The sequence below is a fragment of the Dermochelys coriacea genome, chromosome 15, assembly GCF_009764565.3.
Source record: "Dermochelys coriacea isolate rDerCor1 chromosome 15, rDerCor1.pri.v4, whole genome shotgun sequence".
In the NCBI taxonomy this organism is placed as follows: Eukaryota; Metazoa; Chordata; order Testudines; family Dermochelyidae; genus Dermochelys; species Dermochelys coriacea.
Genome location: NC_050082.1, coordinates 16,915,235 through 16,934,935, shown reverse-complemented (window position 1 = coordinate 16,934,935; position 19,701 = coordinate 16,915,235). Strand labels below are relative to the sequence as shown.

The following is a 19,701-nucleotide window of genomic DNA, read 5'->3' as shown; positions in this document are numbered from 1 at the left end:
TTTTTACTTTTGTTTTCAGATCAGAACTGTGTGTTTAAAATCCCTGCTTGGTATCTTAATAAGTAACCAAACTCTTAAGCCATTATCTATAAGAGCATTTGTAGGTATGGCTTTCCTTAAAGAACGTTTGATTCGATTACCAGAATACATAAAATGAGACATATACCTTTCCTAATATAAAAAGTGGCTTAGGATTTTAAAATATTCTTTATTTTTGCTAAGAAGTCCTCGTAGTTCATAGTACTAATTAAATTTTAATGTACATGGAGCGAAAGCTATGAGCAGAGTTGAATTCAAGCCTGTAGTAGTATGAACACTTAAAGATACGAGAGAGTAGTTCTGTTAGAACGGGATCTAATGTTAGTTGAAAGCAAACAGAAACCTGAGAATTCTCTAACTTTCCCTAAGTATTCTGTTCCCTACTTTTTTCCCTTCATGCATTATTAACCTACAGGATTTTTTCAAATGTTGGACGGTTGCTTAACTATTTCCTGGAATAAGAAATTTGCAGTTTTTGTTTCTTGCCTGTTTTGTTTTACAACTACTCCAAAGGGGCTGGAGTGCAGAGGTTGAGTACAGTGTCTGAGAGTTGGGTTAGCTTCATATCATTCAATTATGATGAACTCTTACCAACCATGTACAGTAGTATTAAGGAAGGCTGGAATTACTTGAAACCCATTAAGTGGAATAACTGTTTGTAACATAGGGCAAATGCTGGATCATTAAGAAATCCTTGTGGCGTCTTGACGAAGCATTGCTTATCTGTTTTCCTCTCTGAAAAAAATTGCCAAAATGCTACTCTGGACCCACAATCTTTAGAACTGAGGAGATTTATCAATAGGCTGACCCTTTATCAGAGTGAATTTTATATGCAGTATACAATAAAATCTGTAGTATGTATAGCAAACTGAACTTTAAATTTATGGCTTTAATTTTCTCTTGTTGAAGTGATTATGAAGCTCAGTACGTCAGGTGATACTTTGATGCTCCTTTTGAAGGTATACTGGCCCCTTTCACTACTTTAATCTGTCCTAAGCATTTAGTGGGTTTAAGGCCAGAGTACTGTCAGCTGTAAGGATAACTTGGATAACTTAGGTTTCAGAATAGCAGCCGTGTTAGTCTGTATTCGCAAAAAGAAAAGGAGTACTTGTGGCACCTTAGAGACTAACAAATTTATTAGAGCATAAGCTTTCGTGAGCTAAAGCTCACTTCATCGGATGCATCCGATGAAGTGAGCTTTAGCTCACGAAAGCTTATGCTCTAATAAATTTGTTAGTCTCTAAGGTGCCACAAGTACTCCTTTTCTTTTTGGATAACTTAAAATCTTACCAAAATTGTGCAATATGTCATCTTAAAAATGTTTTGATAATAATTTTTAAACTACAGTAAAAGCTTTTACAACAGTCATGCTGGAAGAACGGGGGCTGCCAGTAAATTAAAAATGCCGGTTAACTCGGAGGGGGGGGTTTGGAGTGCGGGGTAAGGGCATGGGAGGGGCTGTGGGGCACAGGCTCTGGGAGGGAGTTTGGGTCCAGGAGGGGCTTGGGCCAGGGGGTTGGGGTGTGGGAGGAGGCTCGGGGGTTCTGGCTGTTCCCCATCCCTGCTGCTCCTGGCAGAGATATGGCCAGGCAGCTCTGTCTTCAAGTGACAGCTCCCATTGGCCATGGTTTCCGGCTGGGAGCCATGGAGTCAGCACTCAGGGAGGGGGATGGAGACAGCATGCCTGCAGAGCTGCCTGGCCTGCCTCTACCAACAATAGTAGAGACGGGGAGCTGCCCGAGGTGAGTACCCCTGCATCTGGTGCCCCACAGCCCCTCTCACGCCCCAGCCCCCTGCTAACCCTGCATCAACAGCACTATAAACCGGACTTATAGTGCAGATCAGAAATGCTGGTTTATAGAGTTTGCCGATTGGTGAAGTGCTGGATAAAAGAGCTTCTACTGTTTTTTTTTTTTTTTTTTTGTTTATTTGTTTGTTTGTTACAGGAAAATATTTCCTTAAGCAAAAAAATCTAAAAATAAGACTGAATGATACCCCCATAGCTAGTTTTTGCTGTCAAATGAATTAAGTTTAGCAAGGGAAGCAAGCTGTTTAGATTTCAAATGGTTCTTAATGTTTGTGTTTTATTTTCAGGAAGGGTGTAGGTACAATGTCATGCATGTTGCTGCCAAGGAGAATCAAGCTGGCATCAGCCAGTTGCTATTAGACACTTTGGAAAATCCTGAATTTATGCGGCTCATGTATCCAGACGATGACGAAGTAATGTTGCAGGAGCGCATTAGATATATAGTTGACCTTTACCTTAATACGCCGGATAAAATGGTGAGAATTAAATGTCTTCTAGGGCACTCATTTGTTATGAAAGGAAGAGCATGAGTATCATGGAGCATTGTCACTTCTAGTATTCTAGTAGCGGAAATTACCAGGTTGTGTCCTGATTGGTTTTTTAAAAATCTTTAAAAAAAAAAAAAAAAAAAAAAAAAAAAAAAAAGCCCTGTAGATTAATCATGGTGATGGCTCTATTTTATTTTATTTTTTCCATCTTAAAAATAAATATATGGGTTTGGTCACATCATGTTTCCAAATGCATATTAAGTCTGAGTAATGAATGAGAAGCTGGGAATGTTCAGTGAAGGTATATGTATAATTTTTTTTTCCTGTGTTGTAGGTATTTGATACTCCATTGCATTTTGCTTGCAAGTTTGGGAATCTGGATGTGGTTAATGTGCTTACCTCACACCCAGACATTGTAAAGAATCCAAAAAACAAGTATGGTCAAACTCCAGCAGAAGTAAGTTTTTCCACATAGGGTGCAGAACTGTGATAATTGCAGTTGGACATCAATACAATTTTTGATTTTTAGAGTTCAAGCACAGATCCCCTGACTAATGTCAATAGATTCTTGCTTGAGAATGTCAAGTTGTTGGGATTAGAATATACCATCTCTAGTGCTGGAATAAATTTGTAGTATTGATTGCATCTGGAGGAAGATTCTAGTTTGTGGCTCCCTAGAATTTCCTACCTCCAAGTTGCATTATATTTAATGGCCTGTCCCAACCTGTGGACTTTTTAGTTTAGATTTGAATGTGAGAACTGCAAGTTTTGATTTGGTGCACAGTGCTCCACGTTGGTGGAGGCGACTCATACGGTTCTTACTGGAATGTTGACAGAAAACTTATTTATAGGAAAGACTGAAATGTATTTCCAATTTAAAAAAAAAAAAAAAAGGCAGTGTGCAGGTGGGTGGGTGGTATGTCTGAAGGACCAGGGGACCCTTTTGTATCCAAAAAAGACATGGGCATGGGAATTACAAGATAATGTTGAGGGCTTTGCTAACTAAGAGTAACATTTCTTCTAACAGGTAATCTGTGAAAGAAACAAAAATAAATCGGTGGAACTGAAAGAGAAAATAAGAGAATATTTGAAAGGTTTGTATTCAGAGCTTTAATATGTAATCTTTGTTGTGTATACAATGTCCAAAAATGTTAATTTGGTTGTCATTCTTATACTTTCATATTTATGTTTAGTAGTGTTCCTATTGACCAGTTCCTTGGTTTTGATATAAAGGGCTCTTTCAATGGGAGAAACTGGATGACCCGTTGATCGGTATTTAGAGATTATAGAATAGACAGTAATCCTCACACCCTTGTGAGGTAGGTACTATCCCCATTTTACTGATGAAGAATTTGAGACATTAGGCTACTCAATTACAAAAGGCTGCACAGGGAATCATCATAAAGTGAGGGATTCATCTTGTTTCCTAGTGGTTGTCCTTAAATGCCAGATATGTGGGTGTAAGTTTTCGCAGCATGCAGGTTTTGAAAGTGCTAAAGATCCTTAGGAAGCAGATATGTCAGAACAGCAATTCCTTTTTTTGTGAGAAAGGGACCTAAAATAAAATCTTCAGCACTGAATAGGTATTAGAAGCAGTGAGCTTTAATTAAAAGATGAAGCCTTTTTTGCTAGTAAAATTAAGTCAAATTTCTAGTCATGCAGATATACTGACATTTTAAATATATTCCAGAAAGAGGCAGCAAATTACTGTAACCCTGGATTCTTAAAAAATCATATATCATTTTCTTTTTAGGTCGATATTATGTACCACTCTTGCGAGCGGAAGGCAATTCCTCATCTCCAGTGATTGGTGCACCTTGGTCACCTGATCAGTCAGATGATAACCCCCTTACAGCTTTACCTAAACACAGTGGAAGCCCCAAAGATCCAGTCTTGTCAGTGAGAGCTTTTGCAGGCCCAATGACCCCCTCCAAGGTAAGGATATAATCAGTGATGAGCTGCCAAAATCTTAACAACCGGTTCCCTATAAAAAGTTCTGATTTAAGAGATCCCCCAGTATGTGGGTTTTTTTTTTTTGATATCAACAGGGTTACCATATGTCCCGTATTTTCCAGACAGCGATTTAAGAACCAAAAAGCCTGACCTGTCCGTAAAAATACTGATATATGTTAACCCTGCCTAAAGTTCTTTTTTAAAAAGATGGGCCTGAACTAGAAATGAGCTCCGTTTCACATGTGTGGGTCCCCGCCACTCCCTGGGGGTGTGCTAGGGTGACCAGATGTCCCGATTTTATAGGGACAGTCCAGATTTTGGGGTCTTTTTCTTATATAGGCTCCTATTACCCCTTGCCCCCTGTCCTGATTTTTCACACCTTGCTGTCTGGTCACCCTAGGATGTGCCCATGTGTGGGTCCCAGCTGCTCCCTGCCCCCCTCATTGAAGCAGGTGTGCAGGGTTACTGCCCTAGGAACTGCAGGGCACCAGTGGACGTGGGGCCAGCTGCAGACAGGGATGTGGGGCAGGGCTGGCTACGGGCAGGGCAGGGGGTGCAGAGCTGGCTGGAGACAGGAGGGTACACGGTTGGCTGGAGGCAAGGGGGTGCGGGGCTGGCTGGAGATGGGGGGTTGGCTGCAGGCAGGGCAGCGGGTGCAGGGCTGGCTGGAGGCAGGGCAGGGGGCTGGCTGCGGGCGGGAGTGGGGGGTGGCTGGAGGTGGGGCAGGGGGTGGCTGGAGGCGGGGGCTGGCTGCGGGCAGGGCAGGGGATGCGGGGGGGCTGGTGGCGGGCGGCAGGGCAGGGGCTGGCTGCCGGCAGCGGGTGCGGGGGTGGTTGGAGGCGGGCTGACTGCTGGCAGGGCAGAGGGTGCTGGGGTGGCTGGAGGCAGGGCAGGGGGCTGGCTGCGTGCCGGGGTGGCTGGAGGCGGGGCAGAGGGTGGCTGGAGGCAGGGGCTGGCTGTGGGCAGGCTGGTGGGTGCTCAAGAGGAGAGCAGCAGGATGCAGCCCAGCAGAGCAGCCGGGGACCCACCAGGCAGCATCAGGAGCCCCAGGACCAAGGGAGCAGCAGCAACAGGGCTCATGTCCAGGGCCAGGCAGTAGCCCACATGGCTCCCGCAGGGCAGCGGCCGGAGGAGGAATTACATCACTTCCTGGCTGGAGCCCATCAAAGCCTCATCGCCCCCTGCAGGGAAGCGGGTTAACAACCGGTTCTAAAACTGCTTCAAAATTTAACAACCAGTTTGCGCGAACTGGTGCGAACCGGCTCCATCTCGCCACTAGATATCATGAAGATGTCATAAAACCAAATGCTTTCCTAATTTTTTTTGGCTTTCAAAATATAGTAATTTGAGCCCAAGCTTATGGCTCCTTCATTGGCATAGCTTGTTAGTTTTGGAGACCCCACTGAGGGTTCATCATCATTGCTTTCCATGTTTTTTCTGTGGGGGGGGGAGGGGGATTTTTTTTACCAAGCAGAGAAGGGGTGGTGGTATGTTTGTACATTTTTGGAACCCTCTTAACAGATTATTGTGGAGCTTTGGTATCTCAGGAGGTTGAGTGTATCAGGAAGTGGGGAAAGGTGGTAAAAATAAAGGAATAGTTGAAAACTCTTGTTTTCCTACTGGGACCTAGTTAAATAGTCTAAGACGCAGATGACTCTTGATGTATCTTCTGGATCTGTACAGTCCTTGCAGATAAGTGCCCTGGTTTCCCCTGTCCGAAACTAAAACTGATTTTAGAGGTAACTGTTAATCACTTATGAAAACATATAGCTAGAAATGGCAAAAGATCTAGCATATTCTAACTAAAAACTGATATGAAATGTTTGAATCAGTTTATCACCACTTAATCTTGCTAGAGTAGACTAGTAAAATGTTTATCCAATTGAAAAAATAATAAATCCTAATAGAATTATAGGAAAACATAATCATAATAATGGCAGTTAAATATTAAGGTATCTTTAGTACAAAAATTGTCTACAGTTCAGACATTTCATCAGTTTATTATCTGTACGAATTAGTCTGACACCTTTAGAAATACTAATTAACATGTGTAACCGCTCTGGCAGACTTGTCACCAGCAAGATGTACCACTGGTATGCGTAAGCTGTCTGCTCTCTATCTGTTGATGAGCTAGAGGAAGTGACTTAACTCGGACTAGTGGCTTACACATGGTTGAGAGCTTTTTCCTTTGACACTTTATGACCACTTGATGTGTCAGGTTTATTGGGAATGTGTGTTGTTTTCCCCCTAAATAGCCTTTCTTGGTTACATTTTTTTACTTATTCATTTAAATTCAAAATTTATACTCTTTGAAAACTTGTGGAGTTGTGACATAAATGACAAATAATGCATTATTTTAGGCACAGGCTTATAACCTTAACAGTCTAAATGTAACACTCAGCTATTAATGTTGGCTGGTTCCACGTGTAATGAGATAAAAATGTAGGTGAGTTTAGAGAATTAACATTTTAGAAACTAAAATTGTATGTCTTCTGTTCTCTGGTGTGCACCAATCAATAGATTTCATTCTGTGCTATTTCCTGGAAAATAAATTCAATTATTAATGTAAATAGCTTAGGTATATAAGGCCTTAGAAAACACACACCATCTTTTAAAAAAAAAAAAAAAATTCTCCAAGGAGGATATACATCACCTTATAGCTACAAAAGAGATTTCCATTTGACAATTACGGATAATCTAGAAAAGTCAGTCAAACCCAATATGTGACTCGCTGTAGTACAGAAGTTAGTAATAGAAGCTTTAAATTGTGGTAACTTTTCTCATAGTTATGTCTAATATCACTTTTCAGATTGGAGACCAATTGTGTACAGTAATAAACAAGTCTGTTGGGGTGAAATTTTGTGTCTAAAATGAAAGACAAGTTGTAATTGGTTACAGTTGAGCAATGTATATAGCTAAACTTGAATTGTATATATGCAACTGAAGAACAGCGAAATTCGTCATTGAACAACCTAATGTGTGTCTGAAGCAAAAAATCTTCTCGGTAGAGACTTGAGCTGTAGTGTACTTTAAGGTGCATGTTGTAGTTTTATTGTCTATATTCTGAATTTGTTTTGAAGGCAGAAGAATTTCGCAGGCTTTGGAAAACTCCACCTAGAGAGAGAGCAGGCTTCTTTCACAATGTCAGGAAATCCGATCCAGAAAGAGGAGTTGAAAGAGTTGGAAGGTATTAAGAAAATCTCAGCATGAAAGAAATGCGTTAGCAATAAGCCAGAAAATCATTTAAAAAAACTCCATCACTAAAGGCACATTAATGGTTAACATAAGAACAAGCTGCATAAAGCAAAAATTCTTCTACAAACATTTTACAATGTATATTTTGTTTGGGTCCTTATTGTATTTTTATGTAAATAAAAAATGCTTTCACTCAAAAAATGACACCCATAGACCTTAAATTCAGAAGGGACCATCATGATCATCTAGTTCTGCACATTGTAGGCCACCTATTTAACTACAGTACTTTGGAAGAGGAGAAGAAATACATTTTTTAACTGTTACCCACATTATGTCCAGAACTCTTTTCTCAAACCCCACCCACTCTTTTGCCTAATTTCTCAGAATATTTCAGATTAGGAAGAAAGCTAACAATTGGGACTTTGTCCTTTTGAAAATCAGATTGTCAGCTAATTGAGCAATAGATTTGAGCATTGCCTACATTTTCTGGAAGCTGGGAGATTGTTAAAGTTTGGTGAAATGGAAAAAGATGTTAAGGTATACCCATATCCTTTCTCCAGCCACACAGTACAAAAAGTGTCCACCTTTCTAAAAGGTGTATGTGGGTATGCATGGATCCTCACCACAAAAGACAGATTTTTCTGTGTTTGTGGTAGCACACAAATGTAAAAACTTGTAAAGCATCTAAGCTTTTTTAAAACAAGGAGCGGCGTCTATCTTTTCTTTAAAATTACCCTTTTTCTGAAAAATGAAAAATACTGATTGAGTTGATTGACTTCAACTAAGAAGTGCCTATGCCAGTAATTGATTCATTTCTCCACCTGATGCCTAGACACAGTCATCTTAAAAAATCACAATCTGAGGCATTTTTACAATTAATAAGTAAAACTTTAGGAAAGAAATTAGAGCTAGATAACACTTGATATGTTATGGAGAAGGATACATATTATTGCTGATGCAGAACTTGGTTGTTACAGAATTCTTACATGTTTCACAATTTCAGAAGCTTAGAAATAGCTGATAAAACATGTTCTTTAAATTTATTGTCATACTAATATATTATGTCTTCACAAATGATTCGTTTTATCTTATTTATTGCAGGGAGTTAGCTCATGAGCTGGGGTTCCCGTGGGTTGAATACTGGGAATTTCTGGGCTGTTTTGTTGATCTGTCTTCCCAGGAGGGGTTGCGAAAATTAGAAGAATACCTGAGTCAACGGGACATGAGCGAAAAGGCTCAGCAAGAAACAGGAGAAAATGAAACCTGCAACAGATATAAAACTCCACATTCTTCTGGTAAGAAAAGAGCAAACGTTATTGTAAACAAAATGATTTACTTTTAAGAAAAAACTGTGAGCAGGGCTTGGAGTTCACATTTAATTAAATTTTTTTTTTTTGGATTGCAGATATTAATCTGTTACTCTATTTTTCTACTTTCAGTGTAAAAACGTTAATTTAGAGAAGTGTGGGAGGTTACCAGATCATATATTGTTAAACACTCTCCATCTTGCATGCTGTTGTTCAACTAGATTACAGATTCTGGATTGAAATCTCTAAAGTCAATGGCAAAACTCTACACTGACTTCAGTGGGACCAGGATTTCACTTAAAATGTTTGGGAATTCCTTTGTGAAGTACAGTCAACATTCTAAAACAGAAATAATTCTCTCCAGTTGTGGGCAGAGGAGACACACTAACAAAGGCCTAAATCCAAACTTTTTGCATCAATTTAATGGGCTGCAGGTCATAACTCAGAATTTCTGTTTCACAGGAAATGCTGATGCTTCAGGATTTGTTTTTGTCCCTTTATTGGAACAAAACTAAACTTTTTTTTTAAATTTCCCACAAAATGGAAATTCGCAGGTGGGGGAGGAAATCATTCTAATTTTGTTTTGGAAAATTTGGGTTTTTTTTCCTTTTTACATTTTTATTGTCATTATTAAAGTGTAGAATGACATCATGTCATTATGACAGTCAAAATATTCTATTTTTAAATATTAAGGGGAGCTGTTTCAATTTATATGGAGTAATATCTTTTCTTTTCTAGATCAGTGTCTCCTGTTTGTTGCAGTGTAACTGACATTTTGTCAGTGTTTTATTAAAACACATTATGCTATGACTTTGACTTATCATGAAGTAATGTAAACAATATAAATATAATATAAAAGTGAAAAAATTCTGAAACAAAATAAAATGTTTTTTATATTTTTCCAGAAAATTTATTCTTGCAGGAATTTTCTTTGAAATTGATACAATTTCACAATACATTTTGGTTTTGTCAAAATGGCATTTTCTGATGGATATCTGTTCTGAGACAGATTTTTTTTGACCAGCTATAAGCACAGACCCCTTTTCAAAGCAGTTCCCCATTAGAGAAGTATTTTTCCTGTAACTAAGGTTATACAAGTCTCACTGCACCAATTGTTCCCAGTTTCTCTCTTCATTAGTTTGATTGCACACACAACCCAGCCCTACAGAATTTCTCCTCTTACTAGTTGGCTGTTGGTGGGTTTAATTATTTCTATCCAAATAAATTTGTATGTTAAGTGATCCTATGCTAAGTCTTGAGAAGGGAGACCAGTTGCTATACTCATGCTCAATGTACTTAGAGAGGTGGACCTGGAAACAGAGAGCTGCTTTTGCCATTTTTTTCCCTTTAACATGTAAAGTCATGTATTCTCAAACCAACAGACTTGATGCTAAAGCAGATACTTTGGTAAGATTCCTAGCTTAATCATCGACCAAGTCGGTTGCAGTAAAGGGTTTGTCCAATGTTAAATTTCTTACTCACACACTCCATGTTCTTAACATAGAAAAAGTGGACGCTTTTTTGTCTCCAACAGTAAAAGGTGGGTGTACTCTACCAAACTCCTGTGTACCTTTCAGTAATCACTAATTGCAATATTGTAGTAGAAATAGGATCTGCAATAGTTTGTGTGCTCACCTAGGTCCATGTTGCAGAAATAAATACATTCTGTAAAGTGTATATCATTGTCTGTTGTTGAAAGAGGACTGTATATATTTAGGTACCTATTCACAAGATAACTTAATTCAGCTTCTTTTGTGCGTTTGTCTTTGTGCCAGTGTAACTTCAGTGGAACCTTTGGTGTGTAGGAGAACATGGCAAACTTAATAGTTAGCTTACATCTATATCTTTTTGCCACCATATTCTGCCTTCTGATTTTATCTTGAAACTTGGTCTGTTTCTGTGAATTGGGCACTTTAAGTGAGAAGCACAGGAAACATCTCTCTCAGATGAATAGGATAAAAAAGGATAATTGAAAACAAGATGTGTATATTTTTTGATGATAGGGTTACGTAGGTTAACTAATACCATTACTTACATCAGATTATAAAAGGGTCTCCATAAATGGATACGTACATGTGATAATGGAATTACCTTAAACCATAAAGACCATAGAGCTGTTCCTAGTTTATCTAATAAGTCTTCAGTTGTCAAGCCTCTTATTTATATCTTTTTATTAAAATTGTTTGCAGGCAAAAGTAAAAAGTGCTGCAATTCCATTTCTGTTGGAGCATTTTTAGATGAAGATGATGATGACGACATGAGCTTGGAAGAAATTAAAAACAGACAGAATGCAGCACGGAATAATAGCCCACCTGTTGTGTCTAAGGAATCTAGTATGGATGCTATTGGAGATTCGGAGTGTGACATACTGTCGATGGAGAACAAAGTAAACCTTATAGAAACATCAGACCTCTCCATGCAGTACGAGAAGGGGGTTTCTTCCAGCAAAAATGGATTTTGCAGCCCTGTAACTAATGAGAGGGTAACTAGTGACAGAAAACATTCACGTGGTGGAGAGGAGTGCCTTATCTCCCCAGTCTCCAATTTAATGGCAGAATTTGAAAGACTGTCTTTCCAAGATGAAGCAGTGGCAGGGGAATGTTTGGTGGTGAAATCAAACAAAATCACTGCAAAAACTGAGAATGAGAGAATTTTGGCTGAAGGAATGAGCCAGGTCAGAATATCTAAGGACCAGCTGGGTAAAACCTGCTCAGCACTTTCTATGGCAAGCTGTTCTGAGCCAGCTACTACTGAAAAGCCTGGAGATACAAAATTAAGGACAGAAAACAAAATACCATCAGAAGCTGAGAGACTGTCATTGGACCCTGGTATCTGGGACAAAGACACACAGCAGCTTGGCAGTCTTGCAGTGCAATCTGAGTGTGCTGCTTATTTGTGTCAAGAGCCCTCTTCTCAGAGATTTCTTTTGAAGACTCCACCAACAAATGAAAATACAAGCAAGTTATTCCTCTTTGGGTATGAATTGGATTGTTTAATATGATTTTGTTTACTTTTTTGTCCTCTGATCCATACATGCAAAACTACTTCCACATGCTCTTAACCTTGCTGTAAGAAATTCTTCAAAAAAAGTTTCAAACACCAGTTATAATCGCTTGAAAAAAGATCTCCTTAAAATGCTTTGCAGTTCCTACAGTAAAGATGCAGTCCTTTCACGCTCTCTAAAGATTGTGTGTAAAAGAATTTGGGTATGAAGAAAAGAGCTCTGTGGTTTTGTTCCAGTACTAAGGTTTCAAACGGACTCCTCAGCCTGTGAGCTAGCTCCTGTTCATCCAGCAGGCTTGTTCTTGGTTATGAACCTTTCAATTAGGGATGTAAAATGTTAACTGGTTAACCAATCAGTCTTACTGGTAATGTATTCAGTTAAAGTTTAAATGCCTAATATGCACATTAAAAACGTTGCAGCAATTCCATTTCATAGTGTATGTGGAACTAGGTTCCGCATTTGTTTCGGGACCACTGCTATGGAACTGATGTCATAGGCGTGGAACTAAGAGTGTGGGGGGTGCTGCAGCACCCTGTGTTTTACATGGGGTCCCAGCTGCCGGCCTGGGGCCCTGGCTGCCAGCAGCGGAACCATGAACATGGGGTAGTAGCAGAACTCCACGTAAAATATAGGAGTGCTGCAGCACCCCCAGTTCCTGCATCTATGTTGTGAACTTGTTAACGGTTACGCATTTAACCGATACAATTTTAATAGTTTAAACTGTTACTTTTAAAAAACGTTTTTTACATCCCTGATTTCAATTAGATTAAGTTCTAAATAGCTTTCACGTTTTCAACATATATGAAACTGAATTTAAGGACATTTTCCAAGCTTTCCTCTGATCTGACTACTAATATTGTCTTGCAGTGAAGCATATTGAATGTCCCTATGGATGGGCATTATTTCTTATATCAAAGCATGCTTGAAAACAATCCATTTGAATGTGAAGAGCAACTAATCCAGTTGGCATGCATGTACCTATTAAAAACATTTCACAATATCTACACGGGGGTGTGGGGACATTTTATCTTGTCTAAGAAGTTTAACAGCTCTGTTTTCATCTAGTACCATTTATATTCTAGGGAACAACCATCAAAGCTGGATAGTGATGTCTTAGCAGCTGTAGAAGGAGTAGAGATTGACCCACAGAAATACCCCATTACTTACAAATGGAAGAATGCTGTAAAGTCCTACTCTTCTTCTGACAGGCAAAGGTATTTATGTAAATTCAACAGAATAAGTTGAAGAGCAAAAGTTTTTTAGTGCGTCTGTGGCAGGACATCTTTAGTAGCTAGAATTTAAAGCCCTAGCCTATACAAAAGTATAAATAAAATATTCAATTCTATAGCATCTAATGTATTTTAAATTAAGACTTGATCTTATACCCATTGCTGGTACAGCTCTGCTTACTGGTGCTACAATGTTAAAGATTAGATAGCAAAGCCAAGTTGCTTCATCATATCTCAGAAAGCTATCTAGATAAAACATGCAGCTCTCAAGAGTGTCGGAATTAATTCTGCTGAACTAGCCAGTCTCACAATGCTGAATGCTCTGTTGTTATTCAGCACATAATGATTGCCGTATTTGCCTATTCAGTCACTGCAGTACCTGTTTCTAACTCATAATCATTGGTGCAATATAATACAATAGAATTGCTTTGGAATACCTAGATTATGCAAGATGCCATATCAAATTAATTTTTAATTTTAGATTATACAGTCTAGATGTCTTCAGACATTTTGTTACCCCGCCATAATAGATGCAGGTTTTGATACCTGCAGGTGTGTGTGTGTTTAGATTGTGTATGGAAATATTCTCAATGGTCTTCTTGAAAATTAGCACTTATGTTCTGCTAGCCCAGCAAAATGAACAGTCAGCACTTCTTAGCATGACTACATATGTGGCATGAAGTTACAAATTTGTATTATGAAATGTAGTTGATGTTTCTAAGTCATATGAGGATTTTTCATGAGGGACCAAAATGGTGGTGGTGGTGTTTTATATTACAGTAGTTCTTAGAGGCCCCAGCCAAGATTTGGCCCCGTTGTGATAGGTGCTGTGCAAACAGATAGTGGAGCAGAGTCCCATGTCCCAAAGATCCTACAGCTTAAGTAGACAGGACAAACTAAATGTGGGAGGTAAAATGACTTGACCAAAGCCATGCAACAGGTTAGTGGCAGAGCCACAGAAAGTCCAGTACCATTTCTGCCATACTGACTCCTGTTTTCTTCTCTCTTCTTTCCTTTTGTCTTGGTATAGCCATCCTTATATTCCTTTGAATATGGCTGCTTAAAATGTTCCTATGTAACATGCAAGTTTTTTCACTGAAATACTCTTAATATACATTTTAAAATTCTCTCTGAAAATGCATTAGGTAAAAAAAAATCCACTTGTTCTTGGTAACAGTCTTAGTAATAATTTGACTTACTACATTAGAACCCAATGTAAAAGCAGGAATACTTCCTGGAAGTCTCAAGGGTAGGAGTGGGAACACGCAACAGCAAGGAAGCTTATGATGGTGCAACTTGGAGTTAATGGGTAGTGTTGTCTGATGAGAAACCTTGGGAGAAGAGCTGAAGCAGCAGAGGTAGCGAGGAGCGCAGAAGGATAAGATAAGGAGTTGCCTGCTGGCTCTAGGTGTTTGGGAGGAAGAAAGATGAGAGGATGGCGGAAGCTGAGAGGGGCTGTTTCCCAGCCCATTTTTCTAAGATCAAAAGGTCTTAAAAGTCCAAGTGGTGCATTGAAATAAAGGAGTGGCTTTTTTTCCGTAAATCATGAAGATCTTACTTTGATTAAAGTAGTGTGGAAACAGGTTTTTGGTTCTTTCCTGCTGGGTTGCCATACTGCCTGTGAGCAGTTGACACTTTTCAAACACAGCCACCCTCTTGCAGCAAAAGGCTCAGAAATGGCAATTGTAAAAATAAACTGCATTTACAAATATACGTCACATTTCAGTCAAGCTGAAGAAGTCCTCCCTGCTTTTTAGTAAACTTTCAGGTGTCTAGGTTGAGCAATGAACTTTTTAACTTCTGTGAATCCTTTCTTCAAAGAAGCTGATGTATTATGTAGGAGCTTTTATTCTTATTGTACACACTCAGTTTTAAAGGAGTGTTGAGAAATTGTTTTAAAATCCTAAATCAATAATATAAAGTCTTTCTTTAGACTTACTACAATATATTTTCATTTTAAAGCATCTTATTAAGGCAAGGAGCTATCTGCTCTTGTGTATATTGCCAGCACATGGTTGGTGCTTAATGCAAGTAATAAAATATTTGAAAATTAGTGTCTTTTCATTTACTTGGCAAGAGCAAACTTTGGTCTTGCCATTTCCATTTCAAGTGTTGCTAGTGCCAGCAACACCTCAATCAGAGACAGGGTGCAAAGAATAATGGCCTGCTTAAGTATTCTTAGTGTCAGATTTTGGCAGGAAAAATGGAACCTGGCAGTACAGGTCTGGATAGGTACGAAGAAATGGATATTCAAACAATTTGAAATAAATATCTATGCGTGCAACTGAATCTAAACATGTATTATTGATTTGGAGTCTTTAAAAGCTTTACAGTATGTTTAACTCTTTCTTTCTTTACCCTTTTTAAGGCTGACAGTGTTATCTTCAAAAATCTATTTCTGCTTTGGTAGAAAAATATACTGTTGTGAGATTATCGTTCTGTATGATAGAATAGTAATTAATGGTGAAACCAAAGTGAGTAATCCTGGCTCATTCAAAAAGATAAATAATATTAAAGAGATAATTTTATGATTTTTAACCAAATAAACATTTAGTCCATAGAAAATGTATTTATTATTTCTATTGCATCTGGACACATTGCATTTAAAAAAAAAAAATACAAAATACTGAGTCTCTCCTATGGCCAAACCTACAAAATCACTGGTACAAAGCCACCTTTAACAAATCTCTTCTTTAACCAAATACCTTGTCCATAGTCTTTTAAGTGTTGATGTGGTGAAGTGTCATTTTGAGCTTTACAAAACAAAGATAACCTGCCATTTCTTTGATGTTTCATGGTAGGCTGGCCATCTATGCTTATGAGTTCTTAAATCTTATCACATGATCAGCCGTAGAAACAAGATAATAAGCAGGTCCTGGCAATCTGGTTGGTATACTCAGTACCTTTCCTAATATATGTCGGTGTTGAATTGCAGTTGGCCAAATGTGCACAAACAATGTTTTTTGTTTTTTTTTTATAATTAGCCATTTTGGAGAAGGACATTTGCTAGTTTCAATGACATATCCATGTGTGACCTATTATGCTGCACCCTTGTTTTTCTTTCCCTCCTGTCTGTCTGTCTTTTGATCTGTTCAGTGTTTTCTGATGCATATCCATCAAGCTCACAGGTGCTAGTGAGAGCCTATTTCTCACTCCATTAAGATTGTCTGAAATATTAACCATATGGTGATTCTTTGTATCTTCCTGTAGTTGGCCAAGTCCAGCACTGAAAGGAAGGTTCAAGTCCCAGTCTCTTGCAGAAGGCCCACCAAATGGTTCAACGTACTCAAGAAGAAATAGTCCAGTGATGGGCAGCCCAGGGAAATATGGCAATGTTGCTTCATTTTTTCCAGATCTTGGGAGTCCTGGGCGGTACAGTCCAGCTTATGCCAACAATATCCTGTTTTTAAAACTGCATCACTTGTCAGAACCTTCTGCCCATTAGAACATAACTCATCTTCCTGGGACTTTAATTATATTTTCATTTTAAGAGTGGAGGGAAAAACTGTAGCATTGCTAAAGTGACATGAGGAAGTATCCTTGGCTATTTATTTATCCTCATTTGAGGACAAATATACATTTTAAAAATTGAATGTGTCTTGACTTCTTGTAAATCACCAGTAATCTATCCAGTACATGAAGTTAGTGAAGTTAACTCTTATCCAGTAGTTATAAAATAAATTAACCCTTATTCTTGTTAACAGCAGGGCAGTGACCTGAACCTTTCATGTAGTGATTCCTGCTAGAAATGGTGGTGTTTGCTGTAGGCCAAATGTGATAGTCAAAATGAACCCCCAGATGCATTTTTTTCACTTGGATAACTTTGAAGCATCTTCTCTCTAAATTAGAATTCTGTTTATTGATAAGTGATGCAAGGAGTCAAATGCATTCATATTCCATTTACAGTAGGAGAAAAAAACATTTAACCTAGGTGATTACCTCTTCCCTGTTCCAGTAAGAATTTGACTCCCCACTGCTCAATAGGAAAAGTTTGCTTATGGCCAACAATTGAGTCTAAACAGTAAGAAATCTCTAAAATAAAAAGCAGCCAGAGAAACTTTCATGGGTCACTTCTCATTCTGAGGATGATGATAAAAACACATCACAGGTTGAGTGTTTTAGGAAAAGGGCACACTAGAAATTAGTGAACTATGTTTGTGTTAATTTGAAAATAAAAGCTCAGCTTTTGCCAACCAAAGCTTTTGCCATTTTGCAGACTTCACTAGTAATTACACAAAAGCATATCAGCAATAATTAAAGTAAGTTTACCAGTGATGTATGTTAATGGTCCAGTTTAATGTGGTATATTATGGAGATAAACAGAAACCCATGAAGTGGTTCCTTATTTCCTAACTGTTAGAAGGGATGAATAAGGACTGAGACATTATTTTTTATTGAAATACAGATTCTTACTGTCTGTCGTCTAGATACAGTAACTACCCTTTTTTTTCCTTCCAAGCTACAATTAAAAATAATTTAATTCCTCAGTATTCTTTAAGGATGACCACTTTGGATAGTGCTACATGGAAATTGGAAATGTTTCTAAACTTGAAACAGAACACTCAGAGTGTAGATTTTGATACTTGTGTTTTTGCTTAAGAATAGGCTTTCAAGTAGTGTAGTTCCCTATTACATATAGTTTCTACCACAGAATTAAAAAAAAAATCTTTATGATAGACAGCTATGTTTTGAAAATTCAAAGGTGCCACAGGCATATGAGTAAAAAGCATAGATTATAGTGGTTGATAACACTACCCCCCATTGCAAAGAACCTCAAGGAGTTTTTATAACATGCATATGTATCTAAAGGAACCTTAATAGTAGATGGGATGGCATAGTATATTGTTATCCAACTGTGGGACCTTTATTACATCACAGAGGTTGGATTAAATTATACAAGATGTGGCTGTTTTGGTAGCTATTGCACACTAGAGTAAAATGACTGTTTCATACACAAACTGTACACTGTTCTGAATAGAGTCGTTTGGTACGAACTTCAAAACTGCACTTAATGCTTTTGCAAGCTTAATAGTGCCTTTTGTAGCATTTTCGTTTGTGGTTTTAAAAGTGGCATCCACTTACATGGGAATTTAAAAATGTAGTTTCCCCTCTGAATGGAAAAGTATTCTAAAGGTTCTTTCTGTAGCTTACTGTTTTGGTGAAATAGCTTGGAGTTACAGATGTATGTTTGGAACTGTGTTTATAGGTGGCTTAAATGGAAATTGTTGTTTGATTCCCATGAGCTGAATGTTAAAATGAGCCACTACCTTCTAACTGACCTTCATTCAAATATAATCCACCCAAGTTGCTTTATTGTGGGACTCTCCTCCAAAAAAACCTACTATATTAGTAGTAACTTTTTCAGTGGCTATTCATTTTTGTTGCTGTAGGGGTCTGTATCAAGCATACATTTCAGTTGCTTTAACTTCTAAATTATTAAATCAATTTCCCTAAACTTTCTGGACTGTGTAGTAATTATCCAGTCTATCCAGGTAATTGCTTAAATACACAGACAGGTGGTGGGTGTGTGTGTATATAAATAAAAGCTGAAAACACTTCACAAGCTAGTTGTACTCATCTTGAAAAACTGATTACTGCATATATTTTTTTCCAGTACTTCCAACATCTGTGGCTGTCTGAGGCGGCTATGGGCCTCCAGATGATGGAAATTCCCACTTACATCTTTGACACAAGTTCTACATTCCTGTTTAGAAATAGCTTAAGAAAAACTTTGGTAAAACACAAGCAGGAGATTGAGAAACTGATGCTTTATTACTAGTTCCTGTCCTTTTTCTTTTACACTTGTTATATGCTTTTTTGTATTAAAATGCAAATTTCTGGCACAAAAACTTCTACCAGTTTGTAACTTTTGTTTGAGGTTGGGGGGGGGGGGGGAGAGCATTTTTTAGTGAAAAATGCCTTATTGAATTTGCATTTTAGTCCATGTGTTTGTACTCTGTTTTAAGTAAATTTATAATACGTTAACTTCATTTATTTAAAAATATAGCAATTTGTTCATTCACAATCTTGAAAGATCTTCTAGAAGAGGCTGAAGACACTATAAATCTAGATTGGGACAGTTTGTTTAGTTTTTAATAGTTGATCTCCAATTACACAAAGGGTCTTTTATGCATCAAGTATGACTTTAAAATGCTGAGGTTTAGCTACTATTCTTTCCTTTCAAAGTAAACAGGTATTTAAGGTTTCATAGGGCAACAGGTAGATGGGAATATATATCCATGCTGTGATATACAAATAAAGCATCTTTCTTTTAGATACTATGGTTTCATTTCTATAATGAAATTTTAATTGGTACCTCAAACTAAAGGTTTGGAAAATATTTCACAACTTGAAAGATGTTTGTTTTTTTTATCTCTTAATCACTGCATTTTGCCATTCAAAAGAAATGCCCATATTTGAGAGGAGAGAGAAATTTATGCTCTGTTGCTCAGATCAGAGAGGGGTATTTTAATGGTACAAAATCTGTACTTTAAAAATAGAGCTATTGCCAGCTTAATTTTGTTTTTATACCTTAGTGCCAATACAAAGGCTGATTTCTGTACATGTGCAAAAGTGTGTTGTATGTGCTCTTGCCTTCCCTGCACGTATTTATGGTTTTCAATACTGTGTATGTAATGTGTTGGAATAAAGTGCACAAAATATTCAGCATTAGACACTC

At 38.0% G+C, this 19,701-nt stretch overlaps 1 protein-coding gene across 5 annotated transcripts in view; it reads left to right on the top strand.

The window, feature by feature from the left end:
• The window catches only part of ANKLE2 (ankyrin repeat and LEM domain containing 2), a 38,364-nt gene that overhangs the window by 16,456 nt on the left and 2,207 nt on the right, over nucleotides 1-19,701 (top strand). For 3 of the 5 annotated variants that reach the window (XM_038373386.2, XM_038373380.2, XM_038373381.2), the window contains exons 5-13: nucleotides 2,134-2,322; nucleotides 2,669-2,791; nucleotides 3,362-3,428; nucleotides 4,088-4,269; nucleotides 7,368-7,474; nucleotides 8,584-8,777; nucleotides 10,979-11,765; nucleotides 12,876-13,007; nucleotides 16,233-19,694. In XM_038373386.2, coding sequence (XP_038229314.1) covers nucleotides 2,134-2,322; nucleotides 2,669-2,791; nucleotides 3,362-3,428; nucleotides 4,088-4,269; nucleotides 7,368-7,474; nucleotides 8,584-8,777; nucleotides 10,979-11,765; nucleotides 12,876-13,007; nucleotides 16,233-16,467 — 2,016 coding nt within the window. In that variant the 3' untranslated portion in view covers nucleotides 16,468-19,694. Of the gene's footprint in view, nucleotides 1-2,133; nucleotides 2,323-2,668; nucleotides 2,792-3,361; nucleotides 3,429-4,087; nucleotides 4,270-7,367; nucleotides 7,475-8,583; nucleotides 8,778-10,978; nucleotides 11,766-12,875; nucleotides 13,008-16,232; nucleotides 19,695-19,701 lie in introns of those variants that run through there. The other 2 variants (XR_006275847.1, XM_038373384.2) reach the window with 2 other exon arrangements.